Source organism: Boleophthalmus pectinirostris, unplaced genomic scaffold (assembly GCF_026225935.1).
Source record: "Boleophthalmus pectinirostris isolate CB_2022bp ecotype Guang Dong unplaced genomic scaffold, ASM2622593v1 HiC_scaffold_23, whole genome shotgun sequence".
NCBI classification, from domain to species: Eukaryota; Metazoa; Chordata; class Actinopteri; order Gobiiformes; family Gobiidae; genus Boleophthalmus; species Boleophthalmus pectinirostris.
This window is the reverse complement of record NW_026571207.1, coordinates 39,485,941-39,512,069: the sequence shown is the minus strand read 5'-3', so window position 1 is coordinate 39,512,069 and position 26,129 is coordinate 39,485,941. Positions and strand designations below refer to the sequence as shown.

Genomic DNA, 26,129 nt, shown 5'->3' with positions numbered 1-26,129 from the left:
TATTAGCTCCCAACGAGGAGCCGGCTCCTGTCATTCACTGCAAAGAGCCGGCTCTAAGAGAGAGACTGAAGAAGCAGACTGGATGAGCTGCAAAACGTTTTTGACCCAAATAAATGTTTGTCCAGTTGACAAATGGAATTTTCTCCTTTGACGTGGATTCTACCTGAATGACTGAGGAATTCTACACACATCTTGAGAATAACTTTTTTATTTGTGTTTGCTAATTTCTGCATTGTGTCTTTATGGGAACTGGTGAACATTCCGCCAATACACATACATGTAGAACACCCCCAGTGTGATATCACTGCAAAGTATTAATTGAATGGCAGTCTGTCTGCACTTTCCAAAAAATGAGAAATTAAAAGAAGACTACATATGGACGTGTATTATAGTTTTTTTATTCATGACAAGAAATCATATTTAATGCCACAATCTTGGAAACACCATTTAGCCAGAATTGGGTTCAATTATTTTCTTTTTAACCAAAAAAGTCTGATATTTTCTCTGACAAGCTGCGTCCGTTGCAGAGGTTGGACTGACAGCACGAGAATGTGAAATGAGAGAAAGTATACTGCAGTGAGAGGGCGTCAAAGGTACAGTCATTGTAGTTCACGCAGGAAGAGTACGTCATTTCTAAAACAAGAAAACACACATTAAAAGGCCTATCCTATATGACGCTATTTTCTAATCTATGTTCTAATGTAGTTTCTTCATCACAAACAGACCTGCAGTTGTGTTTTGTTTACACACATTAAACACACAAACCCTGCACATTTAGGCTGAGTTCTTCTCTCAGACAGAAATAATTCCACCTTGTGATGTCATGTGGTAATACAGGAAAAGCCCCACTGTTTTTAAACTCCACACATCTTCATTAGAATCATTTGGATCATTTCAGCCCTGGAATATCTAAAAATAAAAGGTAGCTGTTAACTTTAAAATACCACTACACGACGGTTGAGCTTTGGAGATGTAGACAGACTATGAACTGAATGAAATGAAACACAACTCCAGGTATGTTGTAATTATAACATGGCTTAACGCTCATGAGAGTCAATTTTGTGTAACCTTTTAGGGGTTTGTGTCAGTTGTAAATATTATACTTTTGTCTTATAGCCCCTGCACATGTCAGAGTTGTTACAGGTCAACCGTACGTACCTCCATGTTTGAGTTTGAGGCAGCTGTTCAGGCCATTGGTGCATTCTTCTTTCAGGTCACAGTTTTTGGTTGAACCGTTGCGACACGAGTAACACTGAAGAATCACCTGAAGAAGAATTATAATTCAGATCTGTGAACATTACGTAACAGTAAAGATGCACTGTGTAACATTCATGGACTGAGGTTTGCCACCTACTTGTCTCCACGGAGATGGTTTTGCTTTTCTCTGGATATTCCAGAGTCCATGTCATTAAACATATCTATCTTAATTCACTTAAAGGCGTTTTATTGCTTCACAAACATTACAGATAATTGCAATATTACTGTGAGTGGGGGTTGCCTCTCCACATATTTTACCAGTGACTTGGTAGTTCATTTTAATGCTGTACTGTGGAGGATTCCATCGATGGCTGGTTGGTAGTGCATTTGTCTAAAGGAGGGGGGTCCAAACTTTTCACTAAGAGCCGCATATAGGAACATATTTGGAACATATAGGCAGTGTTGGGAAGGTTACTTTTAAAATGTATTCCTCTACAGATTACAGATTACATACACCAAAATGTAGTTTGTAATGTAATCCATTAAATTACTTAAAGAGAGTAATGTAATCTGAATACTTTGGATTACTTGATTTGCTGTAGAGAAGTAAAGACCAGGGTATCATAACATAAGATGTTTTGTCTGCTAAAAGAAAATAAAAAGCCCAGACTTTACTTAACCAAATTCAAAAAAGTATTGATAGAAGAAGTTTAGTCTTGTTAAATCCTGTTTGAGACATAGTTTAGACCTGGTTTTAGTCCCTGGTTTAGTCCTAGTTTAGACCTGGTTTAGACCTGGTTTAGACCAGGTTTAGACCAGGTTTAGACCTGGTTTGGACCTGGTTTTAGACCTGGTTTAATGTCCGGCAATGAGTGAAAAAAAGAAAAGAACTAGAAAAGCACTCAGAGAGCGCAGACGTCCGCCAAGGACTACCCCCATTTTTTATATAAATTGCGATAAAATCAGTCTTCTGGATCAGATCCGGATCAGCCTTTGGAATATGAAAGAGGATCCCATTGTCCATCCCTGAGTCAAATTTCATGGGGTTTTGTCAATAATTAACCGAGATATTGAGAAACAAATTTTTTGGCCCCATTTACCACAATGTTAACTAAAATTTCAAAGTGATCCAGAATCCAGGATTTCTTCCGGATCACCCCCAAAATGAAATCAGTTCTTCCTTTTCACATTTCCAACAAATCCTGAAAATTTCATCAAAATCGGTCCATAACTTTTTGAGTTATGTTGCTAACAGACAAACAAACAAACAAACAAACAGACAAACAGACAAACAAACAGACAGACAAACGCCGGCAAAAACATAACCTTCTTGGCAGAGGTAAAAATGGGATATAGTCCAAAATGAGAAAACAGGAAAATACCTCTGTGTAATCCATTTATTTCAACCAAGAAACTGTAATCCAATTACCACTCACTGAAATAGTAACTGTAACTGAATACAGTTACTCATAATTTGTACTCTGATTACATAACTCTGGTACATGTAATCTGTCACTCCCCAACACTGCATATAGGTTTACAAAGCAAGCTTTAAAAACATTGGAACATTCATTTTTAGGGATAGGACAAGATCTTTTGGGAAAAAAAACTGCCACATGACAAAAATTATCTTGTGAGATGTTTTTCCCCTGAATTTACCTTTGGCTTGGATTTTTAAAAAAGAGTTGAGAGCTGGTGAGTTATACAGTTTGAGAGGGTGTATTTCCAAAAAGCATGCAGTAGTACAATGACCACTGAAGTATTACATAAAATACATCAAAATAGTGAAACCAGAATTGTGAAATATATTGCCCTTCTTATTTATTCTCGTCTCGTTTTTCGTGGGTCTGATCTCATGGTTTGTCTCATCTTGTCTCCGTATCACAATGCAGTGAAATGTTTTTGAGGTTACATTCAGAAGGATCCCTGAGTTCCAGTGAAAACAGTTTGGACACCCTTGGTCTGAAGGTGGTTTGATCCCAGCTCCGATGAATGTCTCAAATCAAACCAAAATGTATTTATTCCAGCTTCTTTCATTTTTAACAAATTGTAGATCACAAAATAGTAAACATGACAACAATATTCAATGAAGTTTTGGCATTTTTTCTTACCAAATTGAAACCCGGAGAAAGCGACGACGAGGCAAAACAACACCGCAGACTTCATGGTGAACATACGGACGTTACACTGTAAAGAAACAAAACAAATAACACCAGATTTTATATTTAAGTGTCTATAATTACTATTCCCTCTTACCTCAAAGGACATCCAGTGCAGTTTGTTGACAGCTTTTTCCACTGACCTGTTGTACGCCGGTCCAAAGTTTATGTTTGCTTAACGATCATTGCTGTCGTTACAGTGTGAAATTTGTTTCTTGCCTGGTACAGCTTTAGACTTGCTATAAAATCTGGATTGTTTATTATCAGTATTGGGAAGGTTGCTTTTAAAATGTATTCCCCTACAGATTACAGATTACATACCCCAGAATGTAGTTTGTAATGGAATCCATTAAATTATTTAAAGTGAGTAATGTAATCTGAATACTTTGGATTACTTGGTTTGCTGTAGAGAAGCAAAGACGAGGATATCGTAACATAAAGCAAGGCAAGTTTATTTGTATGGCACAATTTGTACACAAAGTAATTCAAAGTGCTTTACAGAATAAGAAATACATTAAAATCATAATAAAAAACATAAATAATCATAAAGATTAAAATTAAGATATTTTGTCTGCTAAAAGAAAATAAAAAGCCCAGACTTTACTTAACCGTATTAAAAATATTATTGATAGAAGAAGAGACACGTCCGCCCAGCATGGTTTAGCCCTGATTTAGTCCTGTTAAATCCTGGTTTAGCCCTGATTTAGACCTGGTTTTAGTCCTGGTTTAGATCTAGTTTTGATCTAGTTTAGACCCAGTTTTAGTCCTGGTTTAGATCTAGTTTAGACCTGGTTATAGTCCTGATTTAGATCTAGTTTAGACCTGGTTTTAATCCTGGTTTAGATCTAGTTTAGATCTAGTTTAGACCTGGTTATAGTCCTGGTTTAGATCTAGTTTAGACCTGGTTTTAGTCCTGGTTTAGATCTAGTTTTGATCTAGTTTAGACCTGGTTATAGTCCTGGTTTACATCTAGTTTAGACCTGGTTTTTAGTCCTGGTTTAGATCTAGTTTTGATCTAGTTTAGACCTGGTTATAGTCCTGGTTTAGATCTAGTTTAGACCTGGTTTTAGTCCTGGTTTAGATCTAGTTTTGATCTACTTTAGACCTGGTTATAGTCCTGGTTTAGATCTAGTTTAGACCTGGTTTTAGTCCTGGTTTAGATCTAGTTTTGATCTAGTTTAGACCTGGTTATAGTCCTGGTTTAGATCTAGTTTAGACCTGGTTTTAGTCCTGGTTTAGATCTAGTTTTGATCTAGTTTAGACCTGGTTATAGTCCTGGTTTAGATCTAGTTTAGACCTGGTTTTAGTCCTGGTTTAGATCTAGTTTTGATCTAGTTTAGACCTGGTTATAGTCCTGGTTTAGATCTAGTTTAGACCTGGTTTTTAGTCCTGGTTTAGATCTAGTTTTGATCTAGTTTAGACCTGGTTATAGTCCTGGTTTAGATCTAGTTTAGACCTGGTTTTAGTCCTGGTTTAGATCTAGTTTTGATCTAGTTTTGACCTGGTTATAGTCCTGGTTTAGATCTAGTTTAGACCTGGTTTTAGTCCTGGTTTAGATCTAGTTTAGATCTAGTTTAGACCTGGTTATAGTCCTGGTTTAGATCTAGTTTAGACCTGGTTTTTGTCCTGGTTTAGATCTAGTTTTGATCTAGTTTAGACCTGGTTATAGTCCTGGTTTAGATCTAGTTTAGACCTGGTTTTAGTCCTGGTTTAGATCTAGTTTTGATCTAGTTTAGACCTGGTTATAGTCCTGGTTTAGATCTAGTTTAGACCTGGTTTTTAGTCCTGGTTTAGATCTAGTTTTGATCTAGTTTAGACCTGGTTATAGTCCTGGTTTAGATCTAGTTTAGACCTGGTTTTAGTCCTGGTTTAGATCTAGTTTTGATCTAGTTTAGACCTGGTTATAGTCCTGGTTTAGATCTAGTTTAGACCTGGTTTTAGTCCTGGTTTAGATCTAGTTTAGACCTGGTTTTTAGTCCTGGTTTAGATCTAGTTTTGATCTAGTTTAGACCTGGTTATAGTCGTGGTTTAGATCTAGTTTAGACCTGGTTTTAGTCCTGGTTTAGATCTAGTTTTGATCTAGTTTAGATCTGGTTATAGGCCTGGTTTAGATCTAGTTTAGACCTGGTTTTAGTCCTGTTTTAGATCTAGTTTAGATTCTGGGAATGAGTGGAATTATAAAACAGGAAAATACCGCCGTGTAATCCATTTATTTCAACAAAGTAACTGTAATCCAATTACCACTCACTGAAACAGTAACTGTAACCGAATACAGTTACTCATAATTTGTACTCTGATTACGTAACTCCGGTAATGTAATCTGTTACTCCCCAACACTGTTTATTATGTCATGCTGGAAGTGTTCTACATGTATGTTTGTGGTGGAATGTTACCATGGTGACGCAATGCACACATTAGCAAACACTGCCAAAAAAACGTTTTAAGATTGTCTGAAAAAGCACACAGTGGATTTAAACAACACAGTCTGGTCAAATTGTGTTAAAATAAAATGCAGATTAAAGTCTAACAAAGCCTCAAACAGAGCAGTGCCCTCAGTTAGCGTCACACTCCCAGAGAAAGTGGATGATATCAGCTGCAAAGTACCAATTGTTGACTAGACCCTAGAACAGGGGTCTCCAACCTTTTTCCTATGGTGAGCAGTAGGGGGACCAGATTTTCATTTCAAAACTTGGACTCACCCAGGTTGGGATGGCTGGTATAAATAAAAGTGTGACAATAGTGTGTAACATAATCTGAGGGGCTTTTGGCTAAACAAATGATAATTGATGCTACTCTATACTGTGGGCAGGGATCTGATTAGTCAAAAATTGTGATACTCCTGTTCTAGTCGTGGTTTAGACTTGATGTAGTCCTGGTTTAGAGTTAGTTTAGTCCTGGTTTAGATCAAATTGGTCAAAAATAGGGACAAGAGGGACATTTCTTGTATAAAACTTGGACAAATGAGTGGTTTTGGACAAATCTGCTGGGACAGGAGACACAGGGCTCAAAACTGGGACTGTCCCGGGTAAATAGGAATGTCCGGTCGCCATATTTAGCGGTCACAAGAAACTGAGCATAGGAAAGCCTTAGATGGGCAACAGTTTGATAGACTTAGAAACCGTAGACAGTTAAAACTGTTTAAGTCTGCATTCAGACTGCAGCCTGAAGTGACCCAAATTTGATTTTTTGGCTTCTATGTGACCTGTATCTGACCTTTTAATGACAGTTAGAACGACACAGATCCGATTTTTTCAAATGCGACCCAGGACACTTGGATATGTGCTCCTAAAACCGATCTGATCTTTTAACATGCGATTTCAGTCTGAACGGCCAAAGCGCATCCATCCACCTACACGTTATCAACAAGCCACAAACGTCACTGTTCTGCGCTGAAGTAGGCGAAAATTGTTAATGAACTCTGTGTCACTGGAGCGAAGCACATCACCACTCACCACTCTTGGCTATGTCTGCGCATCCACACGTTCCTTTCAACGGACATTGCTGCCGCTGCCCCACAAAACTCCACGGCCAAAAACCTCGTCCTTCTCCTTCTCAATCTCCTCCTTAAAACAAGTAAGTTGTTCATGTTGTGGCTCTGGTACGAGCGGAACTTTAAAATCTCCAGGTGCTCAGTGCTCACGTGCATGTTTGGACAACTTCCGTAAACACAGAGCACGCTCGCTGCGGTTGACGTCATTGTGTCTCCAGTGCACATGCGGGACACTTTTGGGCTGTTTAACGTTCACACAGGGGATCACATACAAGTCACATTTAATTGGAAATGTGAACGACCTCGCAAAAACATCGGATTTCACAAAAAAATCGGAATTGAGCGTTAAGCCCTGCAGTCTGAACGTAGACAAATTAGTTTAGTCAGAAATCCTTTGGTGAGCTATTTGGAAGGGGATGGAGAGCTACTGGAAGCTTCTGAGCTCCAGGTTGGAGACCCCTGCCCTAGAACAAAGATCTGCATTTTAACAATAAATTTGCTTACTGATAATTTGCTTGTGGGTGTATGCTAATACCCACAAGGAATGCTTAAAAGTGGTTTTAAGATTGTTTCTGTGTTTTTGTTTTTTAACAAATTGCAGCATATTTCTGCCACCCTCCCACGTGACAACGAACTAAAGCTGCACCTGCTGAACTGCAGCTACACCTATGACATGTTTGACTTAGCAGAAAGCACTTCGCACTTGCCCCCCTCCCCTGCTCCACCGCCTCCGCCCCACCCCCACCCCACATCGGCTGACAATTTCCACACAAATGCGACAGCATAAGCTCATTGTTCTACACTGCAGTGAACACAATATAATAAGTTTATCTACTAGTGTTTTTTAATACTTTACCAATCAGTAATGTTCAGCTGATGTGGACGCGGTGCTTGAGCTTCGTGCACCTCAAAGTCCTCGTCCGATTCCGGTTCCAACACATGCTGCTGAACGTGCTGTATCTCCATGATGAATAAAAGTTTATTCCTACCACTATCAGGGTGCACGCCTGTCTCCCCCTCCCTCCCTGAGACGGGCAGAGGAAGGGCGGCTCACTCAGAGTCTACGTCACATTTGGAGGGCGGAGCCTGTGCTTTCTCAGGACGGGCGAGGGGAGGAGCAATAGTCGGCCTTTCTTAGTTCCTGGTCTGTGACTGTCTCCAAGAAATGAGTAAGATTTCAGAACTATTGTGTAATGGATGTTCCAAAACCCAAATTGTGCTTGTTTATGTGCAGAAGATACAATGTGAAAAGAGTGATTTTGCATCAGATGGGCCCTTTAATTATGTACTCGTTACCAAAAAAACTGGGATGTCCTAGCTTTTTATTTTGAAAATTTCGTCACTCTAACCAAGTATAGAATAGTGTGGACATACAGGACCGTGAACACTTGGACTGATCACAAGATCCTGTAAATGTGGTGTTTCAATCCATTCAGTATTTTTTATGTTTTCAGACAATCTAAAAGTTTTTTTTTTTGACAGTGTTTAATGTGTATCTCCATGGTAACTGCTGAACATCTCCGTACAAACACATGTAGAAAATCCCCAGCATGAAGCCGCCGTAAAATATCAATAGAGTGCATAGACACAGTACAAACAGTTTTCAGCGAAGTGTCTTAATGGCTGTATTTGGGATTCGGTGAAACTAGGGCAGCAGCAGATCTGAGGTGTCGGGGTTGTGGCGTTGCATGTCCTCTTCTCTTCTCCGAGTAACTGGCTCTAACAGTTGTGATTCACCAAAGCTGGAAATTCAAATTAAAAGCGGTGCATTAGCAAACGGAGCTAGCGTAATTAGCCACACTTTGAAGTCTGGAATAAACACGGAGCAGAAACCCCTGGGTCACACTGTCAACCGGAAAAGTGAAACTGAAAACTCCCTCATTAAAAACTGTCGCCAAAAATATGATTTAGAAGAAGAAGACTGGACAAACAGAATACCTCATGATTTCAGCACAAGGAGAAATGAGCAAATTATAATTAAAAGTGCACTGTGTAACTTTTCTTGTGGTGGCTCCATCAAATGTTTTTTTTTTTCCTGGAGATGTTATTGCCAGTGTTGGGGAGTAACAGATTACATGTACCGGAGTTACGTAATCAGAGTACAAATTATGAGTAACTGTATTCAGTTACAGTTACTGTTTCAGTGAGTGGTAATTGGATTACAGTTACTTTATTGAAATAAATGGATTACACTGTGGTATTTTCTTGTTTTTACATTTTGGGCCGGACACTAAACCAGGACTAAAACCAGGTCTAAAACCAGGTCTAAACCAGGTCTAAACCAGGTCTAAAACCAGGTCTACACCTGGTCTAAAACCACGTCTAAACCAGGTCTAAAACCACATCTAAAACCAGGTCTAAAACCAGGTCTAAACCAGGTCTACACCTGGTCTAAAACCACGTCTAAACCAGGTCTAAAACCAGGTCTAAAACCAGGTCTAAAACCAGGTCTAAACCAGGTCTAAAACCAGGTCTAAAACCAGGTCTAAACCAGGTCTAAACCAGGTCTAAAACCAGGTCTAAAACCAGGTCTAAAACCAGGTCTAAAACCAGGTCTAAACCAGGTCTAAAACCAGGTCTAAAACCAGGTCTAAAACCAGGTTTAAAACCAGGTCTAAAACCAGGTCTAAACCAGGTCTAAAACCACGTCTAAAACCAGGTCTAAAACCAGGTCTAAACCAGGATTTAACAGGACTAAATCATGCTGCGTGGACCGTGTCTCCTCTTCTTCTATGAATAATATTTTTAATTTGGTTAGGTAAAGTCTGGGCTTTTTATTTTCTTTTAGCAGACAACTTCTCATGTTAGGACATCCTCGTCTTTGCTTCTCTACAGAATATCAAGTAATCCAAAGTATTCAGATTACGTTACTCACTTTAAGTAATTTAATGGATTACGTTACAAACTACATTTTGGGGTATGTAATCTGTAAACTGTAGGGGAATACATTTTAAAAGTAACACTCCCAACACTGGTTATTGCTTTGTCCGGAATGTTTCACAGTATGGCGTTAAACCTTTCTCTTTTGTTGGCATATTGGAACAATCTGTGCAGTTATATAAAAAATAAAAATGAATCGTGGCAGTTACAATACAATTCTTACTGACCATGGTATAATGAAGAATAAGTTTGGACCACGACAAACTGTTTAAAATGAACAATGCAATGAAGGGAGGGGGATAGTACCTCCAATCGACCTTTGACATTGGTGGTGAAGAGGAGATGGTGAGACCGAAAAGGTGCATGATTTTGAGTTTTGAAATAAATAAATAGAGGAGTGCAATTAAATTAATAGTTGAGATCTTATAGTAGTGGAGCGTGCATTTCACACCTAGGCCTTCAGTAGTGCTCCGTCTGAAATAATCCACTCAAGAACTATTTTATAGTTACATTAAACACAGTGCACGGAGAAGAAGTGAGGAGCGCTGGGCTGCTAAACCAGGTCTAAACCAGGACTAAACCAGGACTAAACCAGGACTGTTTGTCGGAACTGGCCCGAAGGTGAACCCGCATAGACTGTTGGGTGACAGCAGCCAAAAGGACCACAACGGGGCCGGCGGCCGAGCTCTCTCACTCGCTCTCTCTCGCTCTCACTCAAGTCCTGGTGTAGTCCTGATTTTGACCTGGTTTAGACCTGGTTTAGACCTGGTGTAGTCCTGGTTTAGTCCTGGTTTAGACCTGGTTTAGTCCTGGTTTATTCCTGGTTTAGACCTGGTGTAGTCCTGGTTTAGTCCTGGTTTAGACCTGGTTTAGACCTGGTTTAGTCCTGGTTTATTCCTGGTTTAGACCTGGTGTAGTCCTGGTTTAGTTGTGGTTTAGACATGGTGCAGTCCTGGTTTAGACCTGGTTGAGTCCTGGTTTATTCCTGGTTTAGACCTAGTGTAGTCCTGGTTTAGTCGTGGTTTAGACATGGTGCAGTCCTGGTTTAGACCTGGTTGAGCCCTGGTTTATTCCTGGTTTAGACCTAGTGTAGTCCTGGTTTAGTCGTGGTTTAGAGCTGGTTTAGTCCTGGTTTAGACCTGGTTTAGACCTGGTTTAGTCCTGGTTTAGTCCTGGTTTAGTCCTGGTTTAGTCCTGGTTCTGCTACAGATGCAGTTTGCTGCTTTGGCTGGTTCTCTCTCTGACTGTCCAATCAGGGGTCTGAATCCGGTGACATTGCCGTACGCCTGCTAAAGACCCTGGTGACACCAACTCAAGATCTGATTGGTTGAAGCAACATGTCATGTATTTTGTGTTCGAGTTCCGGCAGAACGGATTCTGAAGGTGTCAGGGACACTTCTTTGATCCTGACTCTGCCAAACAACAAGTGCTGGCTGAAATGTGATTGGTCAAATGCTTTAATATGAAAATACATGTATGGAAGCAGCATAAGCATTGGAAAAGCTCTGAAAGGAAGAGGACAGACCATTTGGAATTATTTTATAATAATGTAATTCACAACAGTTTGTTATTCAGATTTTTTTAGGCCAGCAGAGAAGGACTTGCAGGCCCTGATGCTCCACCACTGAGTAGCGGGTTATGAAAAAAGGAGTGGACTTCCGCTTCTGAGAGTGGACTTCCGCTTCCGACGTGATGTAGGCGACACGCTATGAACCTCGTGTGGAACTCTCTTAAACTATTGAAGATAACTTACAAATACATGCTGATGTGCCTTTTCGCAAACTGAAGGACACTATGAGCTACATAAAACAAAAAAACTCAGGCGCTACTTTAAAGAGAGCAGCTACTACAGCGAGAGCAGCCGCGGCAGCTAACATGCTGACATGCAGATCACAGCTCTAACGCTAATGAACAGGTAGCGTCTCAAACTGCGGAAGACAGTTTCTCCATGTCAACACTCATGGCTGTATTAGCGAAACACCAAGACACAATGGCCATACTGATACAGGACTCTGTTAAACCTATCCAGGTGTCTGTGGACTCCCTACATGAAAAGGTCAGTGTGTTCCAAACACGCCTCACTCAAGTAGACGTCCTTGTTGGGGGAAACTTAGAAAAGATTACAGCAGCTGAAACAAAGATTCAAACCCTGAAGAAGCAAAACCAGATGCTTCTTGATAGGATAGAGGATCTGGAAAACCAATCATGAAGAGTAAATCTATGTATACTCAACATACCGGAAAAAAGTGAGCACGGTAAAGACAACACCGTCTTTATTTCTGAACTGCTAGGAGACGCCGCGGGACCAAAAAGGATCTTTACTATAATGTTGTTTCCTCTTGGGCAACCTCAGCCCTGGAACTGCCAATCCCCACCAAACCAAAGGCAAAAAGGGAACTTGAAAATCACCTCTTCACGCCCTCCTCATGGTCCCTCTCCTGACCTCATGGTCTCTCTCTCCCTCCCTCCTCGTGGTCTCTCTCCCTCCCTCCTCGTGGTCTCTCTCCCTCCCTCCTCGTGGTCTCTCTCTCTCTGTCTATGGCCCCTGTCCCCTGCAGCCCTCCTCTCTCCATTAGCCTTTCGGTGCGCGGCAGCGGTGGCGTCAGGTTAGGGCCCTCTAACATGATTTCTGTGTGAATCCTTTTGAAGGTGGCGGTGAAGCGGTGCACACGAGGAGCTAATCGCCGCTCGGTGCTGGAAACAGACCTCGGAGCTGATGATTGAACGTGCCATATGCAGCAGAGATCATCCAATCAGAGCGCAGCGTGGCCTTCTAACAGTGCACAGCTGCTGCCAGGACATCACACCAGGCCATTCTCCACACAAGAGCAGCTGATCATTTCATTTAGACAAATTTACTCATGTTAATAGCAGCATTACTCCCACTAATGTAATGTTAGATTTAAAGAATGTGTGGCCGTGATTTAAACACATCTATATACAGCAGTGCTCAAATTACACGCAAAGGGACAATATGCCATTATGTCATCACTGGAAGTATAGATAAACGTCAATCAATCAAACTTTATCTGTAGAGCAATTTTCTTTTCATTTCAGCAATTTTTGCATTTTAAATGTACCACAAAGTGCTTCACATGCAACAGAAAAATGACAATGATTAAAAACAGCAGCAACCCCCATCCCCACCCAATGGTTTCATTATATAAACAGCAATTTAGACATAAACATAAAATATTAAGGTCAAGTAAAATAATAACAATTGAATTAATACAAGCGAAATAATAATAATTTATTTTAAAGTCAAAGTTTCAATTAAAAGATAAATTAAAAAGATACATTTTGAGCTTACTTATAAAAACGAGGGCTGTTAAAACTGAATGATGCCTCACAGTGAGTGTAAAAAAAGTGGACTAAGTGAGTGTGACATCATCCATATCATTCAGCTCCACTCAAGTGAAGCACGTGATGCTCACAGTTCCTACACTAGTCTAAACCAGGACTAAACCAGGACTAAACCAGGACTAAACCCAAGTCTAAACCAGGACTAAACTAAGACTAAAACCAAGTCTAAACCAGTACTAAAACCAAGTCTAAACCAGGACTAAACCAGGACTAAAACCAAGTCTAAACCAGGACTAAACCAGGGGTTTCGTAGTTTACCACAGTCGTACTAAAACATTGTGACGTATTTTAGAACTCCGTGTACCACAGAAAATCAGTTTGAGGTCAGTTGATACATAAGGCGCACTGTCGATTTTTGAGAAAATTAAATTAAGTGCACCTGATAGTCCAAAAAATACGGTAGCTAGATAGTGTTTTTTTTCCAGTGAGAAAGTTTGAGTTTGTTGCGCGCCCTCTGCTTCAAACAGGTTTCCCCAGCAGCATCGATAGAGCATACTTCTCTGTACTGTGATCAATGTCACTATAGGAGCCATGTTTACTTTAACATCTATATATGAATCCACTATAAATATTGATGTTACAGATAGAGCTTGATCCGTCATTGGTTTCCCAGATTTGTTGAAGTCTTGACAGTAGCTGCTATTCCGAGTGGATTCTGACAGATGAGAGATTGGCTGGTTGTCACACGTCCAGACGAGCCGCTGACGGACAGCTGTCACGGGCTCAGATAGACAGAGAGGACACTTCATTGGCTCGTCTGTCGCCATGACGATAGCAGTCCTGGGTCCGTGGGACATTCGGTGAACCCAAAGTGTCACCGCTCCAACGGGTACAGAGCTGACAGGGGCCCAGGCGGATAGAGGACAGTGGAGCCAGATATGCAATAATAATGAACTCATGAAGGGTGGGCCTGGTCTACACAAGACAGAAAGAATCCTATGTGTGTTTTGGATCATTTTTTAGCCCAATTTGGCTACGTTCAGACTGCAGGGCTTAAGGCTCAATTCTGATTTTTTTGTGAAATCCAAGGTTTTTGCGAGGTCGTTCAAATTTCCAATTAAATGTGACTTGTGTGTGACTCCAGTGTGAACATTAAATGGCCCAAAAGTGTCCCACATGTGCACTGGAGACACGACGTCAAACGCAGCGAGCGTGCTCTGTGTTAACGGACGTTGTCCAAACATGGACACGAGCATTGAGCACCTGGAGATTTTAAAGTTCCTCTCGTACCGGAGCCACAACATGAACAACTTACTTGTTTTAAGGAGGAGATTGAGAAGGAGAAGGATGAGGTTTTTGGCCGTGGTGTTTTGTGGGACAGTGGCAGTGATGTCTGTTGAAAGGAACGTGTGGATGTGAAGACGTAGCCAAGAGTGGTGAGTGGTGATGTGCTTCACTTCAGTGACACGGAGTTCATTAACAATTTTTGCCTACTTAGAATAGTGACGTTTGTGGCTTGTTGATAACGTGTAGGTCGAATGAATGCACTTTGACCATTCAGACTGAAGTCACATGTCAAAAGATCAGATATGTATCGGTTTTAGGAGCACATATCCAAGTGTCCTGGGTCGCATTTGAAAAAATTGGATCTGTGTCGTTCAAACTGTCATTAAAAGATCAGATACAGGTCACATACAGTCCCTGACAAAAGTCGCTTATCCATTTTGTAGAAACAAAAGCTTATAACCTGACTTTAAATGAATCGATTGGTTTTACAAATGTCTCATATGAAAGCTAAAACCCTCCCAAATTATGCTCAATATACTAAAAGAAATTTGCTTCACTGAAGAAAGATTGATCATTTAATGAACACAGAAAGGTCAGATTTTGGCAAGACAAAAGTTTTGTCGCCTACAGGAAATTGAACAAATAATTTACTTCAAATACAAAAATATGTTGCATAACGTCAGTGAAGTAAGTAGTAGTGCTGTGAGATCCATATTTAATATCTTGTATGACTTCCATGAGCTTGAAGGACTGCATCCATGCGGTTAGACAATGATTCGTACAATTTGTTGATGAAGTCATCAGGAATAGCAAAGAAAGCATCTTACATGCCTCCCAGAGTTCATCAAGATTCTTTGGTTTTGCCTTCCATGCTTCCTCTTTCATTCTACCCCAGACATGCTCAATGATGTTCATGTCTGGTGACTGGGCTGGCCAGTCCTGGAGCACCTTGATCTTCTTCACCTTGAGAAACTTTGATGTAGAGATAGAAGTTTGTGATGGAGCACCATCCTGCTGCAAAATTTGACCCCTTTTATGGTTGGGAATGTAAGAGGTAGCTAATACTTCTTGATATTTTAGGATATTGATATTGCCTTCCAGCCTGCAAATGTCTCGCACACCCCCATACTGGATGTAACCCCAGACCATGATTTTCCTGCCACCAAACTTAACTGTTTTCTGGGTGAATCTTGGATCCATGCGGGCTCCAGTAGGTCTCCTGCAATATTTGCAGCAGCTGTGATGTAATTCAACCGAGGATTCATCTGAGAAATCCACTTTCTGCCACTTTTCCAGTGTCCATCCTTTTAGCAGGCTGTGGGCCTTGGCAAATGCCACACGTTTTTTTAATTGCCTTTTGTTTAGTGTTGGTTTCTGTGCACTGATTTGACCATGGAGGCCATTTTGAGACAGAATTCTACAAACTGTTGTGGTTGACACGGGGACTTGAGGTGACCAGGCCTGGTGGAGCTCTGCTGCAGTGGAAAAGGGGCTGGCCTTGGATTTTCGAATCAACAAACGGTCCTCCCGAGCAGTTGTCTTGCGGGGTCTGCAGGACCTGGACTTGTCAAAAACATCTCCAGTAATTTCAGATATTTTTCTTATTCTTTGTACTTGACGCTGAGACACATTGAAGGTGTCACCACCTCAGCAGTGGATCTGGTCTTCAGCCTCTTGATAATTAATGCTTTGGTCTCAGGGTGGATCTTAGGCATGTTGTCAGAGGTCAAGTTGCAGTTGATGTGAAGGTCTGGTGTGCTGGGGGGTCTTTTTATACACACCCACTAATTGATTGATCAGTAACTGATCACACGTGAGGCTGTAATCTAGGATTGGGTGCATCATATGACAAGGCCACAAGACTTTTGTCTTGCCAAAATCTGACCTTTCTGTGTTCATTAAATGATCAATCTTTCTTCAGTGAAGCAAATTTCTTTTAGTATATTGAGCATAATTTGGGAGGGTTTTAGCTTTCATATGAGACATTTGTAAAACCAATCGATTCATTTAAAGTCAGGTTATAAGCTTTTGTTTCTACAAAATGGATAAGCGACAAGACTTTTGTCAGGGACTGTAGGGGCCAAAAAATTTGAATTGGGTCACTTCAGGCTGCAGTCTGAACATAGCCTTTTATTCTCTTAAAGGTCCTATATTACGCAAAAACAACTCTTGGCAGCTTTGAGTCATGTTATTATGTTGTTATCGCATCAAAAAACAGTTTGAGTGACGCCACATTAGTCTGTTTACATCTCCACAGTTTAAAATGTTCTGTTCCAGCTTGTGATGTCACAAAGCAGTTTTCAAGCTTTATTTCAGTAAAGATTGGCAATTCCAGAGTTGAAATCCAATCAAATGATTCTAGTGAAGGTGTAAAGAGTTTAAAAGCACAGTGGAGCACTTCCTGTTTTTCCACATGACATCACAAGGTGGAGCAGTGTGAATGAAACAAAACACCACTCCAGTTCTGTTTGTGATGAGGAAACAACATGATCATGATCTTTAAAAGTCTTAAAAACATGAAAATCAGAAATAGTTAATTGTAAACAGTTTGCAATGATCCAAAGTTCTTCCTCATTTACCTTATGCATTCAGAGCATCCTCACTATTCACTGCGATGCGTTTTTAAGTGCTTTTCTCAACTTTCAGAGACCACAGGGGTTTCATTTTGAACCTACATGACTCCACTTTCTGATTCTGATCTTTGTTGATATTCTAATGCAGGAGTGTCAAACTCAAATTCACAGAGGCCAAAATTAAAAACTGCGACCAAGTCGTGGACCAAACTAAATATTTATTGAAAAATTTCAACAACATCTGCACCTTTTCTCTTCTTTCGAGAGATTTAATATTAAACCTTTTCTTATTAAATTAAATGTATAATAATTGTTTTGCTTAAACATTGAATTCAGAACAAGAATCCATCCATTTTCTTCCGCTTATCCGGGGCCAGGTCGCGGGGGCAGTAGTCTAAGCAGGGACTCCCAGACTTCCTTCACCCCAGACACGTCCTCCAGCTCCTCCGGGGGGAACCCCAAGGCGTTCCCAGACCAGCCCACAGACATAGTCCCTCCAGTGTGTCCTGGGTCTTCCCTGGAACCTCCTCCCGGTGGGACATGCCCGGAACACCTCCAGAGGGAGACGCCCAGGAGGCAACCGGAACAGATGCCCAAGCCACCTCAACTGGCTCCTCTCGACGTGGAGGAGCAGCGACTCTATTCCGAGCTCCTCCCGTGTGACTGAGCTCCTCACCCTATCTCTAAGGGAGCGTCCAGCCACCCTGCGGAGGAAACTCATTTCGAGCGCTTGTATCCACGATCTCGTCCTTTCGGTCACTACTCAGAGTTTCTCCTTTCGACTCAGCTCCCTTTTCACCACAACAGTCCGATACAGTCCACCTGTCCATCTGTCAATCTCACGCTCCGTCCTCCCCTCACTCGTGAACAAGACCCCGAGATACTTGAACTCCTCCACTTGAGGCAAGGACTGTCCACCCACCTGGAGAGGACAAGAAGCCTTTTTCCAGTCGGGAACCATGACCTTGGACTTGGAAGAGCTGATCATCATCCAAGAACAAGCAGAATATAAAATAATAACAACATTTTAAATAAATAATGTTCCTATAGCCTATGTGTAGCTGGCGCGCAGCACTAATACATATTTGATATGATTTCGTGGGCCAAATATAATTATATCGCAGTCCAAATTTGGCCCCCTGGCCTTAGTTTGACATGTCTGATCTTAAGTTTCCTCATCACAAACAGACCTGGACTTGTGTTTTGTTTCATTCACACATATTTAACACACAAACCCTGTGCATTTAGGCTATGTTCTTCTCTCAAACAGAAAACACTCTGTCCCACCTTGTGATGTCATGTGGGAAAACAGGAAGTGCTCCACTGTGTTTTTAAACCTCCAATCTCTCATGAACAGAAGTTAAAAGGTGCTGTTAACTCGAAAACTACTCCATGACATCACAAGGTGGAACAGAGCATTTTGAGCATTGGAGATGTAATAATAATAATAATAATTATTATTATAATAATAATAATAAATAATAATGCATCCATTTAATGTAGCACTTTTCTGGACATTCAAAGACACTTTACAGAGCATTATTCATTCACTCCACACTCAGTGGTGGTAAGATATTATTGTAGACTGTCAGTCTGCACCATTGGCCCCTCCGACCACCACCATCACACACACGCACACGCACACATTCATACAAGGTGAAGTGCCTTGCCTGAGGACACAACAGTATTTTTCCCCGTGGTCTCCATCCAAGTGATGACCAGGCCAAGCCCGACTGAGCTTCTGAGATGTGACGAGATCAGACTTTGACAAACTGGTATGGACACGGTAAACAGACTGATAATTAAGGATTATTCAAACATGTGAATGAAACAAAACACAAGTCCAGGTGTGTTTTTGAGGCAGTAACATTATAATGAGGTTTAACGCTCAATATTGAGAGTTAATAGTGTGCAATATAAGACCTTGTAATATAGAAGAGCTGCTTTTACAATCATCTGAAAAGGAATAACGATAACACCTTATAATAAGGTGCCATAATAAATAGCAAAATAGTAATGACCTCACTTCATGGCATGGTTAAGTCCTGACTAAATCCTGTTTTAGACCTGGTTTTTAATCCTGGTTTAGACCTGATTTAGACCTGGTTTAGACTTTATTTAGACCTGGTTTAGACCTGGTTTAGACCTGGTTTAGACCTGGTTTAGACCTGGTTTAGATCTGGTTTAGATCTGGTTTAGATCTGGTTTAGACCTGGTTTAGACCTGGTTTAGACCTGATTTAGACCTGGTTTAGACCTGATTTAGACCTGGTTTAGACCTGGTTTAGACCTGGTTTAGTCCTGATTTAGATCTGGTTTAGTCCTGGTTTAGACCTGGTTTAGACCTGATTTAGACCTGGTTTAGACCTGATTTAATATGGCACCTTATTACAAAGTGTTACCGGGATAACTTCATACCACTGCAAACCCTTTAAAATGAACAAGTTCTGTTTTACTTGTTTTTAAGACATTAACATAAGACATTAATCCAGTGCAGCATCTTCAACCAAAAACATGTTCATTTATGAGAAAAAAGTTATGTATTTCTCTTTTAATTGGCTCCTTAGTCAAAATATTAATGCTTTTAAAGTCTATAGAGAAATTAACCGGTTTAAAATATTTTGTGTTTTTGAAACTTAACCTTGAGGCTTCTTGAATTTAACATTGAACCAAGCGTCTCTCTCTCTCTCTCTCCATTTGAATTTCTGCGTATTTCCAACTCATCATTTACACAATACTTTTAATTACCCTGACCTGTGAAGGAGAGAAAATACAGTACTTGTCTAATCTGCGGCTGTATAACCTTTTTGTAGTGGGTTTGTCACCTATTTGTTTCTATGGAAATGTGATTGCTCTTGTTGGAATGTTCTACAGTATGGCATTAAAGGGCCCATCTCATGCAAAATCAACACTTTAGAGCAGGGGTGTCAAACATACAGCCCGGGGGCCAGATCCGGCCCTCCAAGTCCTTTAATCTGGCCGTCAGCTGATTTTCTACTAAAATATTTTAATTATATTTTAAAAACTGAAGACAGAATTTGCAATTTTTCTCACACTGTTCAGTCAAAACTTCTGATGTGCCCGCAGACATGCAACTATAAATAATAGATTTACAGTTACTACCTTTGTGAGCAGGTTTTCTCAGTAATGAATATTAATAAAACAAAGATGCACTCAAAACTAACACACAACACACAAGCACTTGAATGACATTCTGAAGACAGCAGCTACTCAGGACATGGTGTCTGATATTGATGCACTTGTACAGGATAAAAGATGCCAAGTTTCAGGAGCAAAAAGAAAACATGACTAAATTCTATGAAATGCATACAAGTTCATGTTAAAACATTGTATTGAAATTGCATTTTTCTTAAAGTTTCAGGTTGTTCATAATATTATAATATTTTGTAAAGTTAAGAGTTAATCAATTTCTGTAATAGATTTGTGTTTCTCTGTACAAATATTCAAACTTATTGTTATTTTTGGGGTTTATATGCCACGAGTTTTCTGATCCGGCCCCTTTGGGATCCAAGTAGGTTGGAAACGGCCCCCGGACCAAAATGAGTTTGACACCCCTGGTTTAGAGCTTTCTACCTTCTAAGAGTGATGTGTGGGCCTTGTATATGTCGCCCAAGTGTTTTTAGACTGATTTTGCATTTTTTAAACAAATTGTAGCGCATTTCTGCCACCCTGCCACGTGACAACGAACTAAAGCTGCTACAACGAAGATGCGGCAGATACACCTACACTGCCGTTCAAATGTTTGGGGTCACCCAGACAATTTTGTGTTTTCCATGAAAAGTCACACTTTTATTTACCACCATGAGTTGTAAAATGAATAGAAAATATAGTCAAGACATTGACAAGGTTAGAAATAATGATTTGTATTTGAAATAATAGTTTTTTTTTCCTTCAAAATTTGCTTTGTAGACCTTTGGCATTCTAGCTGTTAATTTGTTGAGGTAATCTGGAGAAATTTCACCCCACGCTTCAAGAATCCTCTCACAAGTTGGATTGACTGGATGGACACTTCTTGCGTACCGTACGGTCAAGCTGCCTACTTCTCTTTCTACTCTGCTTAGAGCCTTTTTGTGCTGTTCTCTGAAGGGAGTAGTTCACACCGCTGTAAGAAATCTTCAGTTTCTTGGCAATTTCTCTCATGAAATAGCCTTAATTTCTAAGAACAAAAATAGACTGTCGAGTTTCACATGAAAGTTCACTTTTTCTGGCCATTTTGAGCATTTAATTGACCCCACAAATGTGATGCTCCAGATACTCAACCTGCTCAAAGAAAGATCAGTTTTATAGCTTCTCTAACCAGCTAAACTGTTTTCACCTGTTCTAACATGATGCACAAGGGTTTTTTAATCATCCTTTAGTCTTCTGACGCAATGAGCAAACACATTGTACCATTAGAACACTGGAGTGACAGTTGCTTGAAATGGGCCTCTATACACCTATGTAGATACTGCATCAAAAACCAGACATTAGCAACTAGAATAATCATTTACCACATTAGCAATGTATAGAGTGTATTTCTGATTAGTTTAAAGTTATCTTCATTGAAAAAAACAGTGCTTTTCTTTCAAAAATAAGGACATTTCTAAGTGACCCCAAACTTTTGAACGGTAGTGTATGACACGTTTGATGTAGCAGAAAGAGCTTCCCGCCTTTTATTATTAAAGCATTTATTTTGGGCAAGTAAAGATTTACATTTATATACAATGGATCATATAACATAAGTGAAATCATAATAGAAATGAAAATAACAACAAAAAAATTAACTATTATTATTTTGCCCAAAAAGGAGTGGAAAGAAGAAAACTTATTTAATCCCACCCCTACTCTTCATAATCTAACACAATGAGCTTCTTTTGTGTTTTTCAGACATTTTGAATTAAACTATATGGACTATTTACAAGTGCAGGCAAAGAGTCACTGTTATAGCTTGGTAGTGTAACATAATCACACCAACAATGGTAAAGTTAAGGATACAGACAATGGTAAGAAACAACAAATATAAACCAGTGTTACAGAGGCAGTATTGTTCTAATACTATGACCCACTCTCCATATACTGTGACCAGACCATATATGTTTATATAACAACTTAAATTTATGGATATTTGGGCATTGCTTCACCCCGCAGCATCTGACAATTCAGTGTACACGATATAATAAGTTTATCTACTAGTGTTTATTAATACTTTACCAATCAGTAATGTTCAGCTGATGTGGACGCGGTGCTTGAGCTTCATGCTCCTCAAAGTCCTCGTCTGATTCCGGGTCCAACACATGCTGCTGAACGTGCTGTATCTCCATGATGAATAAAAGTTTATTCCTACCGCTATCAGGGTGCACGCCTGTCTCCCCCTCCCTCCCTGAGATGGGCGGAGGAAGGGCGGCTCACTCGTCGCCTATGTCACATTTGGAGGGCGAAGACTGTGCTTTCTCAGGACGGGCGGGGGGATGAGCAATAGTCGGCCTTTCATAGTTCCTGGTCTGTGACTGCCTCCAAGAAATCAGTAAGATTTCAGAACTAGTGTGAAATGTTCCAAAACCCAAATTGTGCTTGTTTATGTGCAGAAGATACAATGTGAAAAGAGTTATTTTGCATGAGATGGGTGCTTTAAACAATTCCATCTTACATTTATTCAGTTACAGGTGGTTTTATTGCTCAAAAATACCTAGAAAAGTGGGGCCATGGTCTCCAAACAACACAATAGATGGGCCCGGTCAAGCAGAAGTATACAGCAAGGCTAAAAATTCAAGTTAATGCATCTGATATAAAAATGTATTCAACAGATACATATGTACTCTAGAACCAAAAATGGTACAGAAAAAAGGTCAACAGTTTCATAAACTAAAGTTACATATGTTTTAAACAGACCATGTATGAAACATGGAACAAAAATTATTTCCCAAATTTCAAAGACCTGCAAATCATGTAAATAAATGAATGTATTTCATCATATCTTGTGTTATTCCATCTTTCAACTGTTGATGAAGGTACATGATTTTTCAAAAAGAAAAAAGTATTTAAAATGATAAAAAATTGCTTGGAAGGACTGACATATTTTATAGAAATAGTTTCCTTTCATTTTGAAATAATATTAAAGTATTCGGAAGAAAAAAGCGACAAATTACTCAAAAAGTAAGAGGTTTTTCAACCTAATCTTGTACCATATGGTAGAAAACTATATGAAGCAAATATTCAAACCAGTTTGTTAAGGATATGTAAGTGAGAACCAAGAGTTATCACTGTTTGGATTTATTGCCCAAAAAGTGCTGCATATTCCATTCCCTCTGTTACCGACATGAGTTTTTAAATTTTTTGTCAACTTGAAAGAATATCACAGGTTTAACTTTCAATAGTCCCTCTAGTTTCTGAATAAGAGCTATTTGAATGTCAAAAATCTGCCCGTTTCCCTCCGTTACCACTTGACCGGACCCAGTTACAATATTATTTTTCTATCTTCACAGAGACCAAATCAGACCAAGTTACAGGTCAGATCCGTGGAGAGGCGACCCCCACTCACGGTCACAATGCCTGTTTTTCTTTCTTATATGAGCTATAAAACCACCTGTAGATGAATAAATGTAAGGTAGAGCTGTTTAATGTCAAACTGTGGAACATTCCGGGCAGAGCAATGACATCTCCACAGAAACAAGCAGGTGACGGACCCCCAACCGAAAAGTTACACAGTGCAGCATTAAGTCTGCAGTGCCTTCATTAAGTAAAACTGTCACTTGCTAATTACACTAACTTAAGTTTTAACAATGCGTCAAGCCTCCCAACAGCACAATGAGAGTTTAATTAAAGCTGTCACCACTGTTTTCATTTCAGCCTCGCTTCATGAAAACAACATCTATTTTAGTGGTAAATAACATTATTATTATGGATCAGCAGTTTCAACCGAGCAGTTATGGAAATTAACAAGAGAAATGTACCTGTTTTACTGTTTTAAATTGTGAAAACAGAACTAGTTCCCTTGAAACAGTTTGCAGTGCCTTATGTTTTCAGCGCGCCCTTTCTAAGCGCTTTTCACAACTTTCAGAGACCAGATCGAAGTTTTGCCATGTACATAACGCTAATAACAACTAGCATGCAAACCACAGACTGTATAAAGAAGTGGACTACCTCAGGTCAGCCCACACTAACCTCCTCACACAGCAAAATCATCAGGACAAAGCGCCGGACCTGGGGGGGGGACCGAGACTTCGCCGTTGCCGTCCCCTCCCTCTGGAACTCACTCCCACAATCCATCAGGAAGTCACTGCAGCACTTCAAATCACAACTGAAAACTCACCTGTTCAGTTTGTCATTCCCTTCATGATTCCCGTGTTTTTTTTTTAAATACAGTTCTTATTTGTTTGTAAAGCATCTCTGAGTGTCCAAAAAAGTGCTATAAAAGTATGATGTATTATTATAGTTTATTTTAAAATGACGAGGCTCACTGAGAACTTACAGAGAGAGGGCTGGCAATTTTTCAAGGTAAAGCCAATTGGAGGCAGAGTCAATGGAGCCAGAGGTGCCCCATGCTCATTTCCTGTTTGGAATACAGCGGGTTGACTTTGTCCATTTATACACCGTCTCTGCTATTGCATTAAACATACTGAACTTGTATTTATTCAATTATTGTTTACTGTTATTGTGCCAAACTACCTTTGAAATCCTGCTTTCTTACTGTGAGTGTTGTCATCTCTCCACAGATCTGACCAGTAACTATGCACCACTTATCAGCCTATTACTATGACAAACATTCTTTAAATGTACTCAACTACACGAGTGCAGTGTGTCTTTAGCAGAAAAAGGTTATCTTGCATGGAAACTGACAAAGCACCCATACAGCAGACACTGCACTCATGTACTTGAGTACAATTGAAAGAATGTTTGCCATAGTAATAGGCTGATAAGTGGTGCTGGGCATGTTCATTTGAAGTTATTTATTTGGAATTATTTAGACTGTACTATCTGTGCTTCAAAGAAGTTTAGTTTTCTCTGGTTAAATGTTTTTGCAATACATTTAACTGCTCTGGAATATGTTCAAAATATATGAACACAATGTTCAAGAGCAAAAAACAAAAGACAAAACAAAAAAAACAATATTTACAATATTTGGATCCGGTCAAGCGGTAATGGAGGGAAACAGGGGCAGATTTTTTACATTCAAACAGCTCTTATTCAGAAACTAGAGGGACTATTGAAATAAGTAAGATATCAGAATGTAGGAAAGAGTTAACACTCCAACATGGTAAAGTTAAACCTGTGATATTCTTTAAAGTTGTTGAAAAAAATAAAAAACTCCTGTCGGTAACGGAGGGAATGAAATATGCAGCACTTTTTGGGCAATAAATCCAAACAGTGATAACTCTTGGTTCTCACTTACATATCCTTAACAAACTGGTTTGAATATTTGCTTCATATAGTTTTCTACCATATGGTACAAGATTAGGTTGAAAAACCTCTTACTTTTTGAGCAATGAGATTTTTTTTATTAAGAAAGGTCATGGTAACGGAGGGAAAAGTAACAGTAACAATTGTGCAAACAAGTAGAAGGTGCATGATTTTGCATCATTTGTCAACTTTTTTCTTCTGATTACTTCAAAATGAAAGGAAACTATTTCTATAAAATATATCAGTCCTTCCAAGCAGTTTTTTTTAATCATTTTAAATACTTTTTTTTTTTTTTTTTTTTAATCATGTACCTTCATCAAAGGTTCAAAGATTGAATAACACAAGATATGATGAAATACATCAATTTATTTACATGATTTGCTGGTCTTTGAAATTTGGGAAATAATTTTTGTTCCATGTTTCATACACCCCTCCTTGAACCGTCACCTTATCGTGGTGGAGGGGTTTGAGTGCCCGAATGATCCCGGGAGCTATGTTGTCGGGGGCTTCATGCCCCTGGTAGGGTCACCCAAGGCAAACAGGTCCGGGGGGACGGGTCAGACGAAGAACGGTTCAGAAGCCCCTATGATGAGTGTACCAGCAAGGCCAGTTACGTCGCCCGGATTGGCGTCACCGGGGCCTCACCCTGGAGCCACGCCTGGGGTGGGTGCTCGCCAGCGAACGCCTGGTGGCCGAGCCTCCCCCCACGGGGCTCGGCCGGGCTCAGCCTGAAGGAGCGACGTGGGGCCGTCCTCACGTGGGCCCACCACCCGCGGGAGGATCCATATGGGGCCGGTGCAGAGAGATCTGGGCGGCAGTTGACGGCGGGGGCCTCGGCGACCAG

At 40.1% G+C, this 26,129-nt stretch overlaps 1 protein-coding gene across 1 annotated transcript; it reads right to left on the bottom strand.

Annotated features, from left to right (window-relative positions):
- Positions 1-353: 353 nt before the first annotated feature.
- Positions 354-3,537, bottom strand: LOC110154538 (CD59 glycoprotein-like). Its single transcript, XM_055159385.1, has 4 exons — positions 3,454-3,537; positions 3,306-3,384; positions 1,159-1,263; positions 354-633 (listed from the first exon to the last, which is right to left on the bottom strand). Exons 1-4 carry the CDS (start codon positions 3,463-3,465, stop codon positions 479-481), a joined length of 351 nt encoding a protein of 116 aa, XP_055015360.1. The 5' UTR covers positions 3,466-3,537; the 3' UTR covers positions 354-478.
- Positions 3,538-26,129: the final 22,592 nt, after the last annotated feature.